At 40.1% G+C, this 24,891-nt stretch overlaps 1 protein-coding gene across 3 annotated transcripts in view; it reads right to left on the bottom strand.

The window, feature by feature from the left end:
* APBA1 (amyloid beta precursor protein binding family A member 1) overlaps positions 1-24,891 on the bottom strand; it is a 101,263-nt gene that overhangs the window by 47,755 nt on the left and 28,617 nt on the right. For all 3 annotated transcript variants that reach the window (XM_040090337.2, XM_040090339.2, XM_058424109.1), the window contains exon 2: positions 3,169-4,373. In XM_040090337.2, the coding sequence (XP_039946271.1) occupies positions 3,169-4,320 (1,152 nt within the window). In that variant the 5' untranslated portion in view covers positions 4,321-4,373. The remainder of the gene's footprint in view (positions 1-3,168; positions 4,374-24,891) is intronic.

Below are 24,891 nucleotides of genomic sequence, written 5' to 3'. Positions count from 1 at the left end.
CACAGTTTATTACAACAGAATCACCCATTGGCAGTGAGCAATTTACCTTCCTCATACACCTGACCAAACATCCCTTTTGAGAATAAATACCCAGGAATGACTGATAATTGTGATAGATTAACCTGTGAATAAGACTGGAATCAGAACTTTTTAAGTACACACAGATACAGTGATCTGAGTCTTTCTCACCTTCACACTCATTGCGTGTCTTTCCTACATCCCAAACTATACCTAGCTGCAGGTTGGCTGAATACTTCAATTGTTAGATTCTTAAAATAGTCTCTGGACACTTCAAAATGGCATCCTACCAAGCATTCTGCTGTGAGCCTATTACCCAAATGCCCAGGAGTGGGGTGTAACAGTCACCTTCTTGGGGGAAAAAGCAAAGGAGGCTATTGTATTTAATGAGTCTCAGCCACAAATCATTCTTCTGGCTTCACTGGTCTCAGGTGGACTGCTTCTAGCTAAATAAAAAATTACTGTTATTTGTATCTAAAGAAGTCTTATAAGCTTCAATATCACATGATTAAGAAGACAATATTATTAGAGATATTTTCAGGTAAGTTTTATCTCTAAAAGAAAATTGTTTTACTAAAAACCAACTGAGGATAAGTTTCAAAGTAGACTTGCAAAATAACTGAAAGCAAAAAAAGCACCCAATTTGCATTATTTATCTGCAGTAATTTGATACTTCTGGGGCAAGAAAATTGTGTCTGCCTGAAGGTAAAAACAGTCATATTTCCAGGTCAATGCTATAAATCAGACTGAAAAACATCTCTGGCATATACTGGTTACAATGAAAAGCCCGCATCTGAGATCCTTGCCTTTATTCTTGATGAAGAAAGAAGAACAATGTACAATTAGATGAAGGGACTTCAACTATATTTTTATTACATTGACTGCTTACGGTCACTTAGTCAACACAAGCTATTTTTGCCCAATACACAGCTAAACAGTTCTAGGAATGCTTCATTAAGGAAAGCAGAGAGTTTTTGAGTTTCCATCTAAATTAAAAAATCCAGTAAAGCAAATACATACCTCTTCTTCAGAGAAAAGCAAAATTCCTACTCAGTCCCAAGCCCTTCCTACAACAAGTATTCTCAATCTGCTATAGATCTTCTGAATTATTTGTGTAATTTCCTTCTTCCTTCCAAGCACAGACTCTTTGTACATCTACAGCCATCGTTTTTCTCTTCACTGAGCTATACCAACTGTCATTATAAAGCACTCTTTTGATTCCAGCCAGCCCTGAAAATTTCAGTCAGGTTCTTATCTGACATGGTATGAAAAACATTGAATGAGAAATTAATTTTTTGGTGCAAAATGGGAACCTCTATGTACCTCAATATTTAATGTATGCAGAGACCAATAAAAACACCTGTTTTGTCCACTGTATGAGTATACTAGACTGAGTCATATAAGCATGTCTCAGAAAAGTTTAATTCTGCAAGATGCACATGGATTTTGGAGAGGAGGTGAAGCACCTTCAGGAAGAACTTGGTGCTCTCAGGATCCTTAACCTAATGTCAAGAAGACCATCACAGTACTCAGTGTTACAATCAGGTAGGAAGCAACAGGAACTTCTTTGATCCTCCAAGCAATAACAGCATTTACAGACAATATGGTAAACAAAATGCGAAGAAAAAGAGTAATGTGATGTATTTGAAAATGAGGACAGAAATAATTTTAGTTTTGTAAATTCCTAAAGTTAAATTAAAAATAATGGTTTCCCGCACAAAATAATCTGGGAAGATTTCTTCCCTCACATGACTGCAAATCAACTCTGTAACAGACAAAATTTAAAAAAATATTTGTGGAAGTAACTTTTGCAATATGGTTGTTTGGGCTTTTTATAAGGTTCAATTAGGTTTTCTATTAAGAATCAAGGAAAAAAACCCACAACACACTATTCACTGTGTTTCCAACGGTTTTGCAGGAAAAATAAAATCCGGAAGCTATAAGTCTCAATCAGCTTGCATGTTTTTTCAGCATCCCAAACACCATGCTCCAAATATCTCTTCCCATTTGTAGAATACTAGCCTTCCTCATTTTGAAGACAGGTAAACAAATCAGAAGCCTGTCACAGATCTACGTGGCATGAGATCTTTTTTCACCATATGAATTCCCTTTGCAATAACTGAGGTATCTTGAATAGTTGTCATTCATTCCTAGAATGTTGCAACAATTCAGTCTAAAATACCAAAATAACACATAAGTTCTAATTCTGCTGTTCTTCCAAAAAAATACCCCTAAACACCCCAAACAAAAGGTCACAGAAACCACTCCACAGCAATGAAGAGGAATGGATCATTGTTTGCAGGTACTTGCTCTTGAAGTAGTAAAATACGAACATGTAATAGATAATTCTTAGTCAGTAAATTTAGCCTATCAGCGCTTTTTGTACCAGGCATACATTTAACATGCTTAACAGCTGTTTATGAGCATATTTTACAAAATAATGCAGAAAACTCATAAAAGTTGAAGTAAATATTATCTTAAGGACATCTGGAATCTCAAACTGGTAGACAACCCTGATCCAAGTTAAACCTCATGCCAAAAGCACACAATTTCGTAAATGCTACTGCTTAAACCTGAACAACTGCCTTCAATACTCAGGTCGCTGTAAATACACTTTACAGTGATAATATCATACACTGAGGTTTGTAACATATTTCTAGAGCCTGCAAATTGACATGCAACTTTTCTAAAAAATTAATCTGATCTATGATACCATCATAAAGAATATTACCAGATTTCTGACAGAACTGTTGGGATTGTTATGTGACAGAACACGAAACGTAGAAAATTAAGAGCTAACAAACGGACAAAGATAGACAGTAGAAAACTGTTTGGTCGGTATTCTAAAATATATTAAGGCAGTAAAAAAATATAACAGCATTTGTTTCAGAAAAAAACAAGTCAAGAGCTTCACGTGACAAATTCTTGTACTGTACACCTGGGGTCAGCATTGTTAAATAAAGAAAAATCTGGCTATTTGTTAATGTGTACTTCTCTTATGATGTACTGCTCCAGAGCACAAATTAAAACAAGCAATTTTCAGGACTGAGACTCAGAAGAACATAAAGCACCCTCCTTCACTGCCATGCATGTCACAGTTAAAGGAATTAGATACAGATAACTTGAGAGGTGAAAGCTTTGTGTACTCACATCTCCATCTAGCGGCCTCTGGTCGTCAGAATCTCTGGATGGACTGATGTCCTGCCGCATCACCCAGATAGGCTCCTTAGGTTCATCAGGAGTGTAAGGAGAACGGATGGTCTTTGTCTTTACTTCCTCAATAGCCTCTTTAATATCCTTGATGGCCAGTGAAATTGCATCTCTTTTTTCCTTGCTGTACCTCTGTACAGATTCTCCCGAGCCAGATGTAACTCGAGAACCAGATGTGAGCTGGCCATTACTTTCATGCCCACCACTGACAAGAGCCTGACCATGCTCCAGACTCTGCTCTGACTCCGGCATGTCTTCAGCTGCTTTGTCTAAGCTCTGGGAGCTCATACTCTGCTTCACCTCTGCTACAATCTGATCAATGTCCTCCTCTTGTTCGTAACTATCCATTCTTGGGTAAGGTGCAAACTCTGCTTCCTTTTCAGGGCTGTCAGACTCTCCATCAGACCGTTCATCATAATGGTGAAGGCGGGCACCAAGTGCCTCCTTGCGGTAATTATCAGCTTCCTCCCTCTCGCGTTCATACTGCTGGATGCCCTCCCTAACATCGAGATCTGGTGTGTCTCCTATTTCCTCATACACATGCTCCTGCAGTCCATAGTCAGCATAAGCCTCAGCATATTGTTCATCCTCTCCTCGGTGGAAGAGGCGATGCGTGTAGACATAACCCGAGTAGGCTGCATTCATGGCTTCTTCGTGCTCAATGGAATGGAAATGTAAGTGGTTGGGCAATGTTTGATTATGAATAGCCTCTCCATGCTCAGCCTCAGCATTCTCTGTGTACTCCTCGGACTCAGGCCTGTACTGAACTGCATATGCACTCTCATCCTCATTCTCCTGCACTCTCTCAATGTCATAACTGTCCTCCACTGTTGCTATCACATCCCCTTCTGCAGTATCTGTGTGATTGTGGAAACCGCTCTCAGTGCTGGCTGACCGAGCTAACATGCTTTCCTCCTCCTGTCCAGACAGGCCCACGTGGCTGCTGTTGGTGTACCTTGGGTAACGAGCTGCATACCTCTGCTCCTCTTCCACCTCTGGGTGCTCCAGGTCAGCCTCCACTGACTCATTCACTGCTCCATTTGCTGGCTCCTCACTTATCTCCCCCTCAGGTGGTCCAACCAAATGGTTCATGGCAAGTTTTGGAGAGTAGGTCACTTATTCTGCTGACATTTTGTCTATCACAGCTGGAAAGAAATAAAAAAAACCCAAACCTCTGACATTACTGACAATAAAAAAAGTGGAGTTAATAAACAGTAGCAACCAAATGCACCCTTCCTTCCCAGCAAACATCTGACTCAGTTCTGTAGTCAGGTAACAGCACAACAATATGATCTCTCATGCAAATGATCTCCAACAGCAGCAACCAACAACAGCACCCTTGGGGACTGCACTTCTCTCTTCCACCGACAAATTCTTTGTGGAAGTATAATTTCCAAACAGCCCCCTAGAGATGCTTGTATGCACCGTTGCAGTGGTATTGCAATGACGCTGGCATATTAGAAAAGCTAATTTTTGCCAGGAGCTGAATCATGGCAGAGATGACAGAAATACTTCACCTTTGCTCCAGCACTCTCCCCACAGATCACTAACTCGGAGCAAAGGAAGGATGCTGTAATGTAAAGCAGCAGATTTAGTCCTGTCACAGGAGTCTGCAGTTGCTCAGATACGTGACAGCTATATGCATTCAATACTTCTTTAGCATGACATCTTCAGAAGAGTTAGTCACTCTATGCACAAACTAGATACAATACAGTTATCTTTCTGGAATCTACCTATAATCAGTTAAGACAGCTTCTTTCCTAAAGCATGGAGAAGACTAATATTCATAACCATGATCACATTGAGACCAGTGGGACATAGCCTTGCTAACTTTTGAGTAAAAAATCTCAAAAGGTTATATGATTACTAGAGATGTCCCCCAATAATAAAAAGTATGCAGGGAACAGAAACAGGCCTATCTAGCTCATAAGGTTTTAATCTTATAAAACAGCTTTGGCTATTTGGAACCTTGTCCTACATTTTTAAGATGCCTAAGTGTCATAAAGAGGACATGAAATGTCCTTTTAGCTACCTAAATCAAGCCACATATCCATAAATAAAATACAGCTCCAGGTTTTGACTTACTGATAAGAACTAAAAGAAAAGGTACCTCTTGGAAGACTGCTGACTTGAAGGATCTATGAAAGCATGTATCAATTGCCAACTAAAAAAAAAAATGTGAATGTGAAACAGAACTTAGATCAAATTGTCTTGGTTTGAAAGACAGGTATCTGCTAGGGAGAGGCGGGTCTCTCTAGGAATGGGGAATTCCAATCCCTTCCCTCCAAGTATTATAATTTAGAAGATTAAAGAGGCTTTTCAGTCAGAGCTATGGGGAAAGGAATAACAGTCCTTTACTAGTAAATATAACAGGACAAACAAACAACAACAACTACAGCAATAATAATAATAATAAACAGAACCAAGAACACCGAGGGGCTTTGTCTCACAAGTCCCAGGCAGTCTGATCCCTTGGGACCCTGAGAGCACCAAGCCGAAACGGTGGAAACTCCGGGGCTGATGGCTGGAAACAGCGGGTTGTCCCCGGCAGGCAAAGTGAGCAGTGCTGAAGAAGCCGCGATGGCCGGGCAGGGCTGGCCCAGCTCCAGCAGGGCAGGCAAGGAGCTCCGAATTCCTGGGCACTCCAGCAGATGATAGAATTCCCAGGACCGGACCCTCCATTAACAGTGGACTCCACGCAGCCAGCAGTCGCCCGACCGTCCTCTCCGAAACCAAGAGCAGAAGAAAAAACCACCCTCAGCTCCCGGAGCCCCCGGGCCTTTCCCTCCCCCTCAAACTAAGTGATCTACTGCCCTCACCACTTCTTTTGTGTGGGTCAAGTACCCTTTAAGCATCAGTATTTAGTCTCCTAGCAACTTATGGGGGGGAAAAATTCTACAGGGAAAGGAAAAAAACCAAAACTAAACTTAACCCCCAACACAAATCTAGTAAACCAAGGCAGGGAAGCTCATGTGGCATTTTGCTGAATAAACGAGCTCTGTGCAGAGCAGTGGGAATAACTTCCTGTGATGAGAAGCAACAGCAATTTCAGTTGCTCTCTACCAGAAAAGCTGACAGGCAGACAAGCCAAGGTGCGAGTCCCTTGCCTGGTAATTCCACAGGAAATCCAGAGGGTGCTGCTTCCAGCTCAGTGAACACTCCTTGTTTTTGTTACCTATGTTTTAGCCCTTTAAACACAAGAGTCCTTAAAAAAAAAATTACAGTTGTAAAGTAATAGCTAATAAATACATTAGGTTTGTAATATATGTTCTAAAGTTAATTCGTGTTAATAGGATATAAAATGTAATACAAGCCATATAAATATAAGTTTTGTATAAACTAGCATGTTGTAAGTTAAGTTTTGCTCAAACTAGCATATTGTGAATTAACTCAGGGGAAGGTGGCTCAACAAAATAAAGGAATTTCTCTAGCCCAAAAAGGCATGGGAGGGACACGACGAAAACATGATTGGAATTACCAGAAAGAGGAACGAGAAAATGCCGCTGCCGGGAATCCTTGAAAGGGAACAAAAGGCGACGGAAAACGGAGATGATAGCCCAGAGAACCAGATGATTACCTCAGATCGATATCTAGATCGTCTCCGTCAGAAATTAACATCTCCACACCACACCTGGACCCAACCATTAACAGTATTGTCCTCCTCCGCCGATCTATTCAGACTCTCGGAACTGAGACCTGCATGATTAATGAAGATGCCTCGGAGGAAGGACCGTCAAAATCCCGAGTCTCTCTCCGCGATCCAGTGTATAAAAAGAGACTGCTGCAAACCGAAAATGTGAACTTGGGGGATAACAGACTGACAGAGTGTGTTATCAAGTGTTCACCCTGCGGCGACCCCGGGCTCGACGCTGTCCTTTTAATTGTGGCTGTCCGAGACTGTCATTTTGTCTCTCAATAAAATTCCAAATTTTGATTTATCTAATTTGGTCCATCTTATTTATAACATGTTGACCTATAAGGATGTTGTACACAAACTAATACCTTTTCAAAATAACTATGGAAAAACTCAGTTTGTTTTTTCCAGCTAATGAAGGTGTGTTACTAAGCCTTCAGTGACAAGATAAGGTCTTTTCCAGCTAAGACTTCCAAGACATTAGGAAAGAATGGGAGGATTACAGGTATATGTTGATGTGCACCAGAACTAATAAACCACTCTCCCCTCACTCCAGCATATGATAAGAAAGCAAGAACATTGGACAGCTTTCCACGTTTAGCCCACAAAAAGGGTGAGGATGCTAAGGTGCAACACCTCTTTGTTAAGTCCTTCCCAAGGAGGATTACAGCAGAGGAATACTTTAGGTGCAGGTAGCTCAGTTTGCAGCCTGAAGTGTGAGCTGCAGATTGAGCTCTGGGTGGCAGGAGCCCCAGGCAGGAGGCTAGGAAGTGTCAACTCTTCACATAACACAGGACATGAAGATGCTGGCTCCAGCCAGGTGGATGGATGGGATGAACACTGTGACAGGGCTGGAGCCCAAGACTCCAGGAGGGAAAGTGAGACTTCGGCACACTTGGACTGTACGGGGATAAGAGCCCATGGGCTCCTTTGTTCAGGCTCCCTCCTTGGAGGCTCAAAGCTTGATTTGTTTCTGTGTTACGACACCATGAATAAAATGGCTTCATGGATAGAGACATCCAAGCCTCTGCTGTGGGAAACCTGGGGTCAAACTGGACAGAAAACCTGGGCCTATGAGAATGTGTAGGAGTCAGGTGGGGACCTGTCAGGTCACTGGAGTGGCCACCATGAAGGGGCTTCAGGCCCAGCAGTGACAGTCCCTGGTGGTGGGAGTGTGACTGTCAAGAGTCTTGTGAATGGTCAGGCTGGGAAGGTTCTTTAGTATCGCCTGCTTTCATGGAAGTCAGTTATAAAATTTCCTCTCTTTTCCACAAAGACTGAATTAGGCAAAAATAGAGGGCTGGTTAAAAAAAAAAAAAATCTATCTTAAATTTGCTGCGTTCAATTAGCCCCTGACTTGTGGCTCAGCATCATTGCCTACCCCAAGAAAAGGATGGTGCTAGTCAAAAGAAATGAAGTTACAGATAAACACAGGTTAATGACCAACTTTCAGAATTTTTATCCCGAGACATCTTTAACTTGTTAGATTAGAAAAGAAGGCAAAAAATCAGCTACAAGATAACTCAAGTAAGGCATCAGATGCCACAATTTTTTTGACAATAAAAGTACTTATAATTGCTGAAAATATGTTCCCTTGTTTTAGAGGTCTTAATACATGCTTGCAACATAACGAGTTTTATGGACAGACAACATCACTGACATGTCTTAGAGATTACAAACCATACAAAATATGACTAAAAACCACCTGAGAGACCCATCATTTTCCTTTGACAAAGTTATAGCTTCCAAAGTTTCACGTATAAATATTTTCTTATTTAAAGAATTCTCTCAGCTTGATGTCAACTACTGATATCCCAAAACATTCAAGGTTGAGTATTTTGAAGGGATGAGGAGGAAATCCTAAGCTTTACTAAAAGCTTTTTACTGAAAAAGGCACTTCTGTTTGCTTTTCCTCCTATAAATTAAATTCAGGCTTTTAATTTTGAAAACAATAACTATTTATTTTGAAATAAAAAAAATTCTTAGTTGTTTCAAAATAAATTGACTTAGAAGTCTGATCTGAATGTGGAATGTCCTTATGTCACCTCAGTCCCAGTAACCTTCAATGAAAAGTAAGCTTCTGAGACAAGAACATTTATTTTCCTCTTTAAGAATCAGTCTTTAGGATAATGAATTAAAGAACACCCATTTAGACTGGGGGTTAGAAGTTACTATATCCCTGCTCATACATGGTAGCTGGAAGACTACTAAACCCCACTGTTGGGGGTTAGGTTTCTTTTCTTTTGTTCCTTCTCACCTATAGAATTTTTCCCGTAAATTAGTGAGAAACACTAACTACTGGGTACTTCAGAAAAACAAAGAAATGGCATTTCTCTTATCTGGCGGGGTTTCTCTCTGAAGGGCAAAGATACTGTGAGAACTGGGCAGGTAAAGCGGTGGGGGCAGTGGCTAGCCAGGCTCTCTCGCTCGGCTTTGGCGGAGAACACTAGGAGCTGCTGTTCTGGGGAAATGAATTCCCTGCTGCCACCAGAACCCAGCTCGGTCCTGCCTTCTTCTGTCGTGTGGAACTTGAGCTTGCTCCTCTCGGCCCTGCTGGGAGCCGGGCTGGCGCGGTCCCACGCCCGCTCCTTCAGCACTGCTCCAAGCTTTTGCTGCCTTGTAGCCCCGCAGCCCCTGCCTGCCCTGACCTCCCGTGATTCCAGCCACAGCTCCAGAGTTTCTGATACATCTCGTCTACCACCCCTGGATTTTTGCTCATTCCTGCTGGCCCAGCTTGCTGTTTCTGAGAGTCCTGCTGGGGCACCGGGACCAGCTGCCCTAGGGCAGGTGAAGCAAAGCCTCACCTCCATCTCGCCCCATCTCGGCCCAGCCGCCATCACCGCGCGCTCCCTCAGCCCGCGCCACAGCGCCCCCTGCAGCCGCGGGGGAATCATCGCACCCGCCCGGCCCACCGGGAGCCACCAGCGCCCCTGGTGGCCATGAGCAGAACTGCACCGACGGGGAAAGCGCCTGCTGGAGAGAAGGGCTCACTGGGTTTGTGGTTCTGATCGCTGTTAATGCCACAGTCGTTATTGTTTGTTTGCCTTATTACACACACCAGTAAAGAATTGTTATTACTACTCTCATATGTTTTGCCTGAGAGCCCCCTTAATTTCAGAATTACAATAACTTGGTGGGACGAGATCTACATTTTCCATTCCAAGGGAGGCTCCTGCCTTCCTTAGACAACTGTCCTTCAAACCAAGACACCCACTTATTATTTATTCTTAGCAACACCTTCCTCAAGCAAATATAAGGTCTGCCTGATCTTTCCCACCAGACCTGCAAAAGCACTTTATTTCCTGCAAGCAAAGAAAAATCAATAACCTACATAAAATGCCATAGACAGAAGAGAATATAAACAAGAGAGATTATCCGGCCTTGGAAATATAGACATAGCACTCACCCAAATGGTATTATAGTCCCATATTAATTACCCGGAACAATAGCTGCGCTCTGATAATCAAACATATTTGGGAAAGTGCTCTGTAAGCACTTAGCTTTGCACACAGGACTTAATGGATGAATCCGTCTCTACAATATAAAAATCAGAGGTTGATTACTACCGCAGCTAACTCATTGCTGAAGGTTAAACTACCTTCCTGTCTGTAAAGAAGAAAAGAAATAATATATCCATGTATTTCTTAAGCAATATAAAGTTGAAATTTTAAGAATTTTTCTCTACTATTTTAAAACACCATCAAAGGGCAGACTATCATCTCAGAGCAAGACCACAACATGCATGCCAAGTTCTACTCAGGAAAAGATACGCAATAAGAAAAGGCGGAAGTGTGAGTATTCAGATTCCAATTTGGTTTGTTATCTCTTGCCCAAGTCCAAATGAATAATTGCTTGGTCTTTTGTATACACAGGCAGAAAGGAAACAATTATTATTATTGTTATTATTGTTGTTGTTGTTATTTTAAAAATTTATTTTGCAAGAGCATTATGCATCGTATTTCCACAGTTCAATATTTACTTGAATAAAAGCTCGCACTCTTGATATGTCTATATACTATGGTTACTGTCTCAAAACAAAGCTGTGTGCCACATGGAGCCAAGACTACACACACACACATTTTTCTGTCACATAAATAATAACAGGATAACTCAGGAAGGGACTACAGGAGGTCTCCAGTCCAACCCTGCCCATAGCACAGGCAGCTTTGAGCTAAGACTAGGTTTCTCAGGGCCTTACCCAGTTGGTGTTTGATAAGCTCCAAGACTGGTGATGGCAACAGCTTGTCTGGGCATCCATGCCAGTGCTGGAGTGATCTTGCAGGAAAAATGTTTCTTCCTTTTAGTCAGTTTTAATTTCCCGTGTTTCAGCATGTCTCAGGTGTCCCTAACCCTCCCTCCCACTACACACTAATGTGAGGAACCTGGCTGCATCTCCCCCATCCCATGGGCTGGATGGGAGGGTTGACATGGAAGCCATTCCTCCTCCCAGCTGAGGCAGCCCTGGTTCCACAGCCTCTCCTGTGTCCCTTGTGGCTTGCCATCATTTCCCACCAGTATCATCCCTGTGTCATGGACTCAAAAGGGAGGCAGTACCCAGATGGGTCCTGGCAGACTCTGAGCAGAGGAGATGGTTCTTATCCTACCCTGGTTCTCAGGATCATATCTGTCTCACACTGCCCCAGGTGCTGCTGACCCTTATTTTCCTGTCTGGGCCTTGTCCCAGATTGGCTACTTGTCCCCACTAGACCTAGCCTGTATCATCATGAGGGGTATTTACATACATACATATAATTTTTTTTAATTATTATTTAAATTATTCCATTTATAAGAAGCATAATGGTTTCCTTTTATTATGCAAGGATAATAATAATAATAATAATAATAATAATAATAATAATAATAATAATAATATTTATCATTCATTAATGAAAATGTTTATTAAATAATTATAATTACAATAATTTATTCCCTTTTATTATTCATGTGAGCAAAATAGTTTTGTCTTCCTTAAAATACTTCAGCCATGTCTGCCCATGTCTTCCATGAAAAATACCTATCCTTTTAACATACTTACACATTACTTCAAATGACACTAGGAATGCAGAGACGTCTGACTGAATTTTCAAAGGCATCCCACCTCAAGTGGAAGTCTTCTTGGCACACACTGGAGAATTTCATAAAGTGCCTCTGTTTTTTTTGACTTTAGCAATACACCAATGTTTCACATGTACAGATCTCAACAAGACATACAAACACACGCTACCTCTCAGAAAACCAACACAGTCTTTTAACCAACAGATTACTTTGAAAATCACCTTTTTTTTTTTTTTTTTTTTTTTTTTTTTTTTTTTTTTTTTTTTTCCCTCTAAAGAGCCCTATGGGAGGAAATTTCTGAGAATTTAACAACATGTGCAATTTGTTTGCACAGTTTGCATTTGTTTGCACATGCCCAGTTTGAAGGAGTCCTCCTATATTAGGTAACTCTCTTTTCTGAACTGCAGCCTGCTTGGGAAATCTCACTGTTTCTGCTGCCATGTGCTAAGTAAGCTCATCCAAAACAGCTTTAAATAAAAAAGCTGTGAAACTTACGTTTCTTGCCAGTCAGCAAAAGCAGCATCTGGAAAGTGACATTAACATCCCACCACATGCACACATACATATATTGGTTCATAATAATGAGGCTGAAAAACTGCGAACACTTACAGTAACTATAAAGCAGAAAAGCTGCATGCACAATATTGCTCTGCACACAAGAACTCACAGCTTTTGTTAACAGTAGACATATCTAGAATTACCAGCATTAAGAGCACTCAAAACACATTACACTTTTCTCCCCTTCGAACTCACATCTTATTCAAAACTTAAATATACTCCTGAGCAAGAAACACCATTCAGTAATCTACAATGCAAACAGTTCAGATATAAATACTTTAGGGCTCTGGAGATGGAGAATGCTCTGATTAGAAAAAGACTTTTAGGACTTCACCTTACACTGAAGTCCTGCCTGCCCAAGAAATAGAGGCAATGCACAGATGAAAGTCATCCATTTGCTGCTGGACAAAGGTTAACAGATATGGCCCAAACAGAATGAAATTAACCAAATGCACTAGAGAAACATCTTGACAAGGAACCAGAGGCAAACCCTGCAGTGAAATGCAACCATTAGACACACATGACCAAAAGCACTTAAAAAAATACATCACAAACCCCAGATCATAAGTGGTTGAGGGAATAAAATGGACTCTTTCACCATCAAAATGATTAAGCTTCTTAAGTAGTAGTCCTATTAACAGCTAAACTAAGGAAATTTGGGGTTTTCTTTCACTCTGGTGTAATTTTCTGACGCATTACTGCTGGGTTTATTCATGGGTATTAGGCCTCGCATCTCTAATTAGCAGGCAGATAATATAAAATTCTGAATGCTGGAATATTTCCTCTGGTATTCAAATCATAATTGAAATAAATCAAAATCAATTTTCAAATGAGAATGAAAAATTTAAATAGTACATAAGCAGTGTCAGAGTATCACAGCATTTAAAATCAGTATTACAATGTGAAACTAATGTCTATCTCTGTTAGAACTACAACTATGAAAAAGTGAATCTATACCAAATCTCAGTTCATGGGTGTTTGTAAGCTACCATTATTTCTCCTCTGTGTAAAAGGGCAGAATTGTCCCAAAGAATGCAGTATAAGATACTGGCTCCCCAGTGATGAATTCTGAATTCAAATTATCTTTACACTAGTTGCTTTTTTGTAGCAATGAACACTATCTTTTTCTCTCTATTTGAACAAAGAGGGATTAGATCTAACCTACCAAAAGGGAGGGGAAAATAAAAATCAGCCCAGCAAGCCAAATACCCTTTCCATCCCCTTAAAAGTCATTAATGATGCAATATAAATTAATGTAGACAGAATTAAATTATATGATCCAGTGAACTGCAGGGCATGGCTACCTTCAGGGTGAATAAGAAGGCCTCAAGCTTTACTTACTCTTACAGAGTAAGAATACATATGTCCAAAAACCCCTTGGATTTTCCTCCTCTAGCTACACATAAAGATTTGATCAATCCTTTCTCGCTGTAAAAATTTTACTCAGCTGCATTCTAGGCCAGTGTTGCACAGTCTTGATACAACTATTTTGGATACAAGCCAGACAGAGGATTCACTGCATTCCCCCTCAACTTTCCCTCCTTAAAACACCAATTTTGTTACAGGAAGCAAAGTTTTCAAGTGACTTAAACTCTAGCTTTTTGAATTCTTTTATGCAATCAATCCACATGTTGTGTCAGGTACACAGAAGCCTCTGGATGATGTTGAGACCACCTTAAAAAAAGATGAAGGGCTTGCTAGAATGTGATAGAAGGCTTTTCAGCAAATACAGAACTTTAAAGAATACCAAGCTAAACAAAGGACAGTGAAGTCCAGCTAGTCTGTCAGCCTCATCAGCTTCTTCAGCTGAGTGAGGGAACACTGTTTCAGCTCATGGAAATGGTACAGAATAGTGCTGAAACCCTAATAACTTCTGTCACTCAATTAGCAAATGCTTTTGTTCTGAGAAACTCATTATTACCTGAGAATTTCAAGCTAAGGATATTTCCTCATGAAAAGCAATCATGGTTCAGACAGCGTAGAATTAGAAGATCTGATCCTCCTTTAATTTATTTTATTTCACAAATTCCAAAGGAGCTGTAACTGAATTAGGCTCAAAAACTGGGATAGATAGAATACAGAACTTGCTTGCCTTTCAAGCACTTAAAAATGTACCACTGCCTGGCAACTGTAACACACAGTTACCAAAAACACCGGATTACACAGACCCCAACCCTTCCACCATTTTTTGTACTAGGAGAAGGAAACACCTTAAAACAGACAGCTCTTATTTAAACTTTTATTTTTATTAGACTTGCACTTTGCTACATGTCTTTTTGACTTTTGACTTTTCCAAGTCTTTCTCTGAGAAAGTCATTGTTAAAGACAATAGGTAGAATGTGGAAGTATTATTCAGAGTGGGGAATTATAAGCCAGAGAGATGAGATGAAATGAGATGAGATGAGACAGCTGAAATTTCCAAGTATTTGGTCATGAGTATGCAAGTTCTTGCTAAGCAGAAAAACTGAGCTAATATTTTCTATCTATGATACAATAAGGTTTTAAAGGACCTGATATATATCTGGACTACATTAGTGAGAAGAAAGTTCAAGTACTAGCTAATTTGGCTCTTATTACTTATTTCTGAGTGACAGAAAGACATTCACAGAAATTAAGTAAGCAAGAGCATGTAAGGGCTGTGGGTTAGCAAAAACTCATGAAGGATCAGTGAAATCCCACCAACAAAGATACTTCGTTTAAAGATTACAGTCACAACTGAAGTTTTATGGGTTTTTTTTGTTTGTTTGTTTGTTAGTTTTTTTAATAAAAAAAGGCAAACCTTAGTGGTTCCAAACCACAATATTCCTGGAACTAAATGCTACTTCAACAGATTCAGTCTATACAGATTCAGATTCTATACAAGGTATACTTGTAGGTATACATCAGGGGAAAAAATACCCCTCACAATAAACAAGAACCAGATTTTCATTAGCAGGAGGGGTCTATGGAGTGGCTAGACCAGCATCTACCTGCATTACACTGGCCTCACCAGACATGTCTGCCTGCTCCAATCTCCCTGAACAAATTTTTTTCCTAGCTTGTAAAATTAAAAGTTTCTGTGCCTTCCATGAATCTGAAAATGAGATACAGCCTATGCTGCCCCCCAGAGCCGACAAGACAAGGGCTGCTTATCCAAACAGGGAGGACATCAACATCACTTGTTTCTCTAGAACTGAGGAGAGGAAGATCTTGACTGAGACCTACTTTTTCAGCACAAGCACATTCCTGTTACTGGAAATAGCAGCTCCAAGGCAACTACACATGAAATCTGTTCCCCAGACATAATTAAACCCTAATGAAGGCTGGCATTTCTCCACATCTGCAGCTCACAACAGAACTTGAGGCGTATCAGCAATTGCACTATACACAGCTCAGGGTTCTCAGACAGGCAGCTTGCTTAGATATTAGTCTTGAGCAGGGAAATGGGAATAATGCCTGGTTGCAGCCACTGGGGTCCCATCAGGTTAAGAAAAAAAAAATCTGGTCATGCTAATCAAGTTAACTAGATCACACACACTACTGCCAGATCATGTGACTCAAAAGCAGATACTGTCTGTAAAAGGCACAGCGCTTCCCATACACTTGCCAGTATCTACCAGCTAAGGAAACAAACTGACCAGAACACAGCTACATGGGAGAGTTCGGAAGAAAACAAAGAAAACTGAGGAGAGTCGCTCAAGCACCATTCTCACATCTCTATGCAGTATTTACAGCTAGAACCTCCACACAGACCAGCCCAGGTCAGGACATACAGACAACAGGTAAAAGGATATAGTGTACCAGCATTTAAAGATGGAGTCATAGGCAAAACAGAACATAAATTAAAATTTTTCTAAACATACATAATGTGGCAGGTTGCCTAGCTTTAAAAATTATTTGTACCCTGCCCCACAGTGCTTTTGTCTACCTTTGAAAGAGAATCAACACCTGAAATAACTCAGATGGCTCACATTTCTGCAAAAGTATGTTATTTTTTCTTCTCTTACATAGCAATACTTAAGATTTTAGTGGAAGCATGTGTTCCATTTAAAATATTTTATTACGCCTTTTTAACATTATAAAATCCTTTTATATTATTAACACATCCAACCAGTTGAATTACAGTAGAGAAAAGTGGCAAGTAAAAAAGGTAATTCTAAGGTAAAACATATTTAACATGAAGAAAATTAAAGGAAGAAGAGAACAATCCTGAAGTGTTTCAACACCTTAAGTACTTAAAGTATGTAGTTATTCGTTGGTTAGTATTTCTCTCCTTCTTGATTGCAGAGAGTCTGACTATCAATGGCTGCTTTCACTTATCCTCAGAAGTTATTAAGGCAACATATTTCAAAGACACCCATAACCCTTTCTCCACAGGAAATAAGAGTCCTAAATATTTTGCTTTTTTGATAAGGTACATCGTAAATGTTCCATTAAACCTAGATAAGGGGGGTTCTCTAATTCCAGGGAATCATGTATTTAAAATTATTCTGTTTGGTATTTTTAAATTCCTTTTCAAGGAAGGACCCTTCCGCCTATAATAGAATATATTTCTCGTCTGAGATCCAGGCTTAACTGGTATTCTAGGCTCTACCCTTCAGCGGTATTTAATTCAAATTAAAATCCATGCCCTGCTCTCTGTTGCCCATCAGGCAAAGCTTTGGTCTCACCTCTCTTCAAATACATAATGTTACAAGAATGCGCATGCTAATTTCTCTTTTCTTTGCTGTGCAACAGCATCCTTTCATTTTATCATGGGTTGGCACAATTTTGTTTTCTAGATATAAAGAAATGTAAAATGTTTTTCCCTGCCCTGACCGTAGAGTGGGTTGAGGGGGGAGGACAAAGACCTATCAAAAAGCTAGCTGAGATATTGGCAGCTAAGTCGACTAATGAGGACTGTCAATGCGACTTTGGAAGGGACATTTAAAACTAATCTGCTGGGACCGCCTCACTCTCTCGTTTTAGAATCAGCAATGAGGTAACATTGTGGGCGGCCAGGCCAGACCCAGCCGGGCCTCTAGAAGCTGCTGCCTGCATGGAGAGCGGGGGCGGGAGCCCAGGCTGGGCCCCCCATTGCCGGCTGGGCGCTGGGCCGGGCCCGGCCAGGTCTCGGGGAACTGCTGCCCGCACGCAGCGCGGGGGAAGCTCAGGCCGGGCCCCTCTGCCCTCTGGGCGGCTGGGCCGGGCCCAGCCGAGCCTTTGAAAGCTGCTGCCCACGTGAGAGCAGCCCGGGTGAAGCCTTTTTACAGCTTAGTGATAGCTCCGAGCTGGACCGCCCTGGACGAGACCGAGGGGCGGAATAAAGGACATTTATCAGCTTCTTCTACCAGCACGGCCTTGCATTTTTCCTTCAGCCCTGCAGCCCGGCGCGTGCAAGTGGCCTTCGAAAGCCCAGGCCGAGGTAACCCTTTCGTAGCAACGCAGAACTTTTAAAGCACAATTCTTCCTCGAGAGAAAGAAGAAAGGAAAACAGAGGGTACATGGAACAGACACTGCATGAAGTCAGTTAGATGAGAAGTGAAAGAACTAATAATATTGAAATGGGATTGAAGAAGTGGACATTTTTAACCAGACTTTTCCAAGGTAAATGATGAAGAAATGAACTGTTCTTTGCAGCATCTTAGTATTATTTAGGTAGAATGCTATTCTAATCAAAATTAAGGACTGGTGTAATAGAGACTTATTTGGGAATTTTGAAACCCCCGCTCCTGGGTTAAAAGGATGTCTCAACCTTTGAGACAAAGATAATTTTAGATCAGAAAAAGTATTCGTAAATAATACCCCAGATACATTGAGAAGCTTTGCTGATAGAACATCACAGTCTGCGAAAACTCTGGGCAGCAGCAGATGTGTAACACAGAGAGCACTGGTCTGTTTTGTCTTGTGGCAAACCTCTTCATAAAAAGATCTTAGAAAGACTCTTCTTCTAGAGTAATGAGTGGTTATGTCTAAGTGGTGAAACTGACTGAAAATCCTAAGTTATGTCTTTCTATGTTGTTCAATAAGAAAGTTGATAGTTTGTAAGAAGAAAGAAGTGTGTTTTAAGGTATCATTCTGTTTTAGTTTTTCTTGTTTCTCAACTTTCTTTTTTTCTTTTCTCATTCTTTTAATATATGTTAATAAAACTATTTTTGTTCATTTTTAAGCTTAAGCCTGCTTTGTTTGTTTTTCTCCTAATCTCTCCCTCCCACAAAAATATTAACACTAAAACTCCTACATTAATTCGTGTTTCTGCCCGGTTTTATTAAATTAAAACCACTACACATTTTTAGATTCTTAAATTCAAGACAAGAAGGACTGAGGATGTGATCTCTCTCATACTTTAAAATTAAGGTAGGAGGTCACTGAGTTAACTTTAAACATGGAACTAGATTTTAAAAGCAATGAAAATGAAGAACTATATATTTCTCATAGCTTTGTAGGTTGCGACAGGATTATTTTAAGATGACCACTTTACTACAGAATTCAACATTGTGCTTCAAATTAGGCACATGGCTCCTATCAGTATTAGGTTACATGAACTTCCCTGGATCACTAAACTTTTAGCTTTACAGAAGTTGTAAAATCCATGATAATCAGTAAATCCAACCTCCTAAAAAGTACAAACCATTAAGATTCCCTGAGTTCTTGCTTGCTTTAACTCCAGCATACACCATCTAGAAAGGCCTGCAATCTTCAAAGTTTGTTAACCCACAGCATCCATTCCATTATCCTACAGTGAACTTACATTAAACTACCATTCTACAAGTATTAGACATTCACTTCACTTTTTAAAGTACTTGCATGACATATTCCTCCTTACAGTCTTCTGAAACTCTGCCATAAGGGTTACTAAAAACTGAGAGTCCAAAATGCTCCTCTAGCCACACACCTCTCAACATGTTACATCACTCACCTGAATAGAACAACTTTTATACACAAATGCAGCTGGTCAAACAGTAAGAATTTTACACAACCAAGTTTCAAGACTTTCAGAAGTTCAGCCAGTTTTCAAACTTCTGACAGTTACTTGTGCAGATCTTGAGCTCAAATACACATCATCCAAGCTCTGGAACTAAAAGTGAATCACTACAAGATGAATGTTTCCAAAATTTGATTAAAGCCATGGTTTAAAAAATTAAAATTAGCCCTGGGAAAACAGTGATGTATCTTTCAGGCCTATGACCAGGGGTTTGGCTTTTATGAAAGTCTCTGAACTTCTAACTCTCATCTAGTTCTAGGAGAAAAAAAGTCTGAAAAAAAAAAACAGAAACAGAGAGGAAGGCAAGGAGCATGGAAAAGATCTGCAGTTTCCAAGAGTGAATATATTGTCTCATACAGTCATCAGAGACAGTTTCTAAGAGTGGGTTTACCTATGTTTTAACTTGCATCTGAAGTACACTTTTGAATGCAATTTGTGGTGGTCCCCATAGACTATTTCAGTACACACTATGAAGCAGACTTGGAGATCACATAATAGATTTCTTCCAAAAAGCCATCAGAATTGGCAGAAGAGAGGTTTTGAGCTAAGAAATTTAGGTGAATAGCTGCAAAATACATAAACCTAACATAACAGCAAGATCCTATCAGAAAAAGAAAACATAGTAGCAGCAGAGAAATTGATACATTATTCAAAAAAACCCCAACATAGAATATCCCTTTCCTCCCCAAAGATTCAAATAAAACGCAACCCAATCAAACCAAAACACAAAACCCAAAAAAACCCCCAACCAACAAAACAAAACAAACAACAACAAAAAGACAAGGAAAAAATATAAAACCACTTAAATAATTCTTTGTACTATGTTATTTAATTCTGCATGGTTTGAGAATCTAAGTAACAATCATAGTTCAGCTAACCAAGCAAGCTGAGAAGCCAAATACAGATTTATTTTACAGCTGTCATGGTTTTGAAAGACAGTTGTCTGCCAGGGAAAGCTAGAGCCTCCCTTGGAATGGAGAATGTAAACCCCCTCCCCTCCAAATTATTATAATTTTGCAATTAGGGGCTCTCAGGCAAAGATATGGGAATAGGAGTAACAGTTCTTTACTAGGAATATTTAAAAAAAAAAAAAAAAAAAAAAAGGGAAAATACAAATGTAGTAGTGCAAGAAACCAAGCAAGGTAGCAAACAAACAATCCTGGAAAACCCTGACAGAGTCAGGAATATGACCTGGCACTCTGGTGGTCAGGGTGTTGGAAGCAGTCTAAATAAATCCTCCTGGAGTAACAGAAGTGATTCAGTGGCATAGAGATGGTCCCATAGAAAAGTTCAGTGATAACGAGATGGGTCCGGTCTTCCTCCAGGAATCCAGTGGAAAAACTGGATTCCTTGTGTCCTTCAGTCCCAGTTTTTATCTATCTAGGAACAGTTGGCTCCTCCCCCACTGGGTGGAGCATCTCACAATGGGATGATGGAATGCGTCATGTCATTGGTGGGCTCTAATGCCCATTATCAGAAGATGTGCCCCTGGAGGATGGAGGGGTGGTGAAAGAGATAAGAAACAGTGCCCCACCTGGTTTTAATGGTTGGACCATTATCAGAGGGCATCCACCCCCTCCCCCTTGGAGTTACAAGAGAAGGATAAAACATCTCCCAAAAAACAGCTTTCAAACAGATGAAATAGAATACACAATTTTAGGTTACATAATCCAAGACAACAGCTTATAGGAGTAACAGCGTGCAAATATTCAGAGGGCTCATCCAGGAAACCTGAATATTACACTGAAAAGAAAACAAAAAAAATATCAAGCAAACAGAGATGTTCAAGGTGCAATGAAGAAGAGCCAACAAGCTCAAAATCAATAATCCATACCCGCTGCAAAGAACTAAGCCACCAAAAAAACACTGAAGGAAAATAAGCAAGAGAGAGTTTTGTGGTACCCCACAACAGGAGAACAACAGCACCTGAGTAACTTACAAAACAGAGCAAAAAAGTCTGCTGAGCAGCAATGACATCTCCCTTGGCTCCCAGCCATGGCAAGTGCAGCCAAGTTCCATCCCCACACATGTCCCATGTCGCAGAGAGGCTGGCCTTTGTACCATCACAGACCAGGTTTTCCTCACCTCAGACTCATTTCTGCAGAATAGAAAATGCAGCTGTGTCTCTCTCTGCACTGTTTTGCCTGGAGGAATCTGAACTCAGCAAAATAACAGACTTAAACAAACACTGACACAACCTGCTCCTGTTACCACTCGTCTCCACCCCACAAACAACTCTTTTGGTCATACACCAGGCAATTCCTCCTATGCATGTACATGTATGGGGGAAGATGGGTCCCTTCTGTGAGAGCTCAGCTGGCAGCGGGGACAGCAGAAGTCCATGTCCAGACCAAGACTTGCAGCACCAGCTGGTGCTGGGGCTTTGCCAACCACAGACCTAAGCACTCGCATGACCGCACTGAAGGACCATCTGCAAGCTCATTAGTTTCCTGGATTTCCTACCAAGCTGGTGGGCTTTGTTACAATCTTTCCAATAAATGACACTTTTTACCATTTTGGTCCCAAGGCCTGCATTTTTCCTCTCACCTCACCAAAAGACCCTGCCCAAAATCACAGGCAGCTACACTGGTCTCTCACGCCAAACCCCCAACGCTGCATCCCCTAAGCAAACCCAAGGCTACCCAGAGCTCTTCAGCTGCACACTGCCATAATTGACTCTAGGCTCTAAGCTTCACAGTACAAACACTTGCCAAATCTGAGTCATAATTTAAGAAGAAACTACCTCATTTTTCTCTCCTGAGCTACAGCTGCTCTGTGTGAGGTGTAGTGTCGAGATGGGGTGCAGTGCTCTGCTCCAGAAGAGAGTAAAGATGAGCATGGGAAAAGGTAGGGGGGGAGAGCAAGGAGAGTGGATTTATGTTTTGTCTTGTTTCTCACCAGGCAACTCTATTTTAATTGGGAATAAATTAACTTCCCCCAAATCAAATCTACTTTGCCCATGACAGCAAATGGAAATCCCTCTCTTTATTACAATTTACAAGCCTTTCCATCTTATTTTCTCCCCAGTATCCTATTGAGGAGGAGGAGTGAGAGGAAGAGAGACGGCAGCCAGACAATCTACCACAAACTCAATGAAAGAAAATATTACAAAAGCAGTACTGACAGATATTCAGCTCTCTTTAACTTAATGCAGCTATGGGGAAAACTGACTTCACACCAGTAGTTAAAAAGATAAACCTTACCCTGGGAAGGTTTATGGCCATCTTCCTTCCCTTTGCCTCCTGGGCAGCATCATCCTGGGGGAGACAGTTGGTGCCATTTTCCCTTTGTCTCCCTGGGGTAGGCACCACCTTGGAAGGTGTATTTCCACCATTTTGCATTTCTCTTTGTTCTGGGGGGATTTGTGAGATTTAGCAATTCTTCATCTTGTGATTATTTACTGTTCGGGGGGGGGGAGGGGGGGGGGGGTTGCCTACTGCTGTTTTGCTTGTTACTAAACTGCTATTTTTCTACTCTCATCAATCTACTCATATTTCTCCTCCCTGGTGGAAATGGATTGGTTGAAACTGAGGGGAGGTAATTTACTTTAAAATGTCCACTTCTAAATTGTCTTAAACCAGGAAAGACTGAAGTGATGTTGGTCTTCTTCTCAATCCTCCAACTGTGTTGTCTTGGAAAGCCCATTTTACAGACTGCTCTGCAGCATTAAAGCAAAAAGGCTCTGAAATCACCTTGCCTCGCTTATTATACTACAATAACATCAGCAGATTCAATCTTCAAAATTCTTATCTACACTCTTGTCTATTTTACTTAGTGCTGTCCTAAATAAAATGTAAATGGAGAGCTCTTTGCCCATACTTTTGTAGACTTTCAGTTCTAATGACAGTTTCTGTCGCAAGACACTCAAATATTAAGAGTGACACTTTTCTACCCGATGTACAACTATGAAATAGGCAAAACTACTATGCTTTAAATAAGTAATATATTCAAAAATAGCAAAGACAAGACACCACAGACTCTTGTGGTTCCTGCAAGTTTCATGATCACAGCTATGGAGGATACTTTGCATTTTTTAAAATAAAGTTTCTCTCTTTTTTTATGCAGCAGAACACAAATACTATGATCTATAATACTCTAAAAAACTTTTAGAGCTGCTCTACAGAACTGTTAACCCTCAGCTGTCTTGGAGGACAAAGCATTACCTAAATAGAATTACAAAAAGAAGTCTACCTCTACCTTAATAGAACTACACAGAAATCCAAAGTTAGATTTAACTTCCAGAATTCAAAATCAAATAATTTTGAGCCCACATTTATTTTATCCTTTCCTTCTATGAGATTTGCAATGTTTCATAGTAGTTAAGGAAACTGCTGAACTGCAGGCACTGTCCTAAAAATAGACACTATAGAGAATACTATCATATCATAGCAGTTGTTATATTTACTATAATATTAATAATTCTATATTATTAATTTCATTTAATATATATTTATATGGTTCAAAGAATATAATAACACTTACTACTTTTAACTGATTAGATTTTTAAAAACTAAACTGTATTACTGAGAATACCCGGCCACATTCTGATAATATTACAGATATTATTTCTGTCCCAAGAGGACAACACTGATAAAACTAACAATTTAGTCTGATGTTAACATACTGACTACAGAGTAAAAGTTTTTTAACACCCTCTAGACCTAGGCAGAGAATTCCACGCAAGTCCAAAATCCCAACTTTAGTTCTGCTTTTCTTGTCAGAAATATCACACTATAAAAAATGCTAAGTTGATATCTGTATCTGATGACTTCAACAATTTTTCAGTTAAACTAAATAATGTATTATATCTGACTTCTGTTGTAAAAATAACTTCTTTTTTACAAACCAATTTACAGTTTGAAAAGGCCAGCTACTTTATTAAGAATTATTTTCATGTAAGTTGTTAGGTTATACTTGGAGTGTCTTTTCATTAACAGGATAAAGAATCACTGGTGCAAATTGCAAATTATTGATATATACATGCAACTGGAGCAAACTATATAATTTCCTTAACTAAAACCCACAGACTTGTTCTTATTCCAATATGTAGTATCTGGTGCACGTGAGGTTAAGTCAGTATATTAAATTTTCAGAAATAATGTTACCCACTTTGCAAGGGGAAATCAGCTTCTCCTTCAAATCTATTCCTAAACAGTTCAATGATTCTGCATTTCTTTAAATAACAAGAGGAATTATTTTGTGACTATGCATTAATTCAGAAAAAGGAAAATCAAATAACAAAACCAACCAACTAAAGCTTTTCCTAAAAGCTTCAGTTGGTAAAAAACAGTTTCTAGTACACCTCAGAGTAGCACATCAGTAGCTCTTGCTCCAAATGGACTGACAGATCCAGGCATAGGATTTTGTCTGCAAATGTATCATTACAGAAATGTGTCTCAAGTCACTGCAATCCAAGCAGGTGGATTAAAAAAAAAAAAAAAAAAAAAAAAAAAAAAAAAAAAAAAAAAAAAAA

Source organism: Hirundo rustica, chromosome Z (assembly GCF_015227805.2).
Source record: "Hirundo rustica isolate bHirRus1 chromosome Z, bHirRus1.pri.v3, whole genome shotgun sequence".
NCBI lineage: Eukaryota > Metazoa > Chordata > Aves > Passeriformes > Hirundinidae > Hirundo > Hirundo rustica.
Note: the sequence above shows the minus strand (reverse complement) of the source record. Positions and strands in the feature narration are given on the sequence as shown.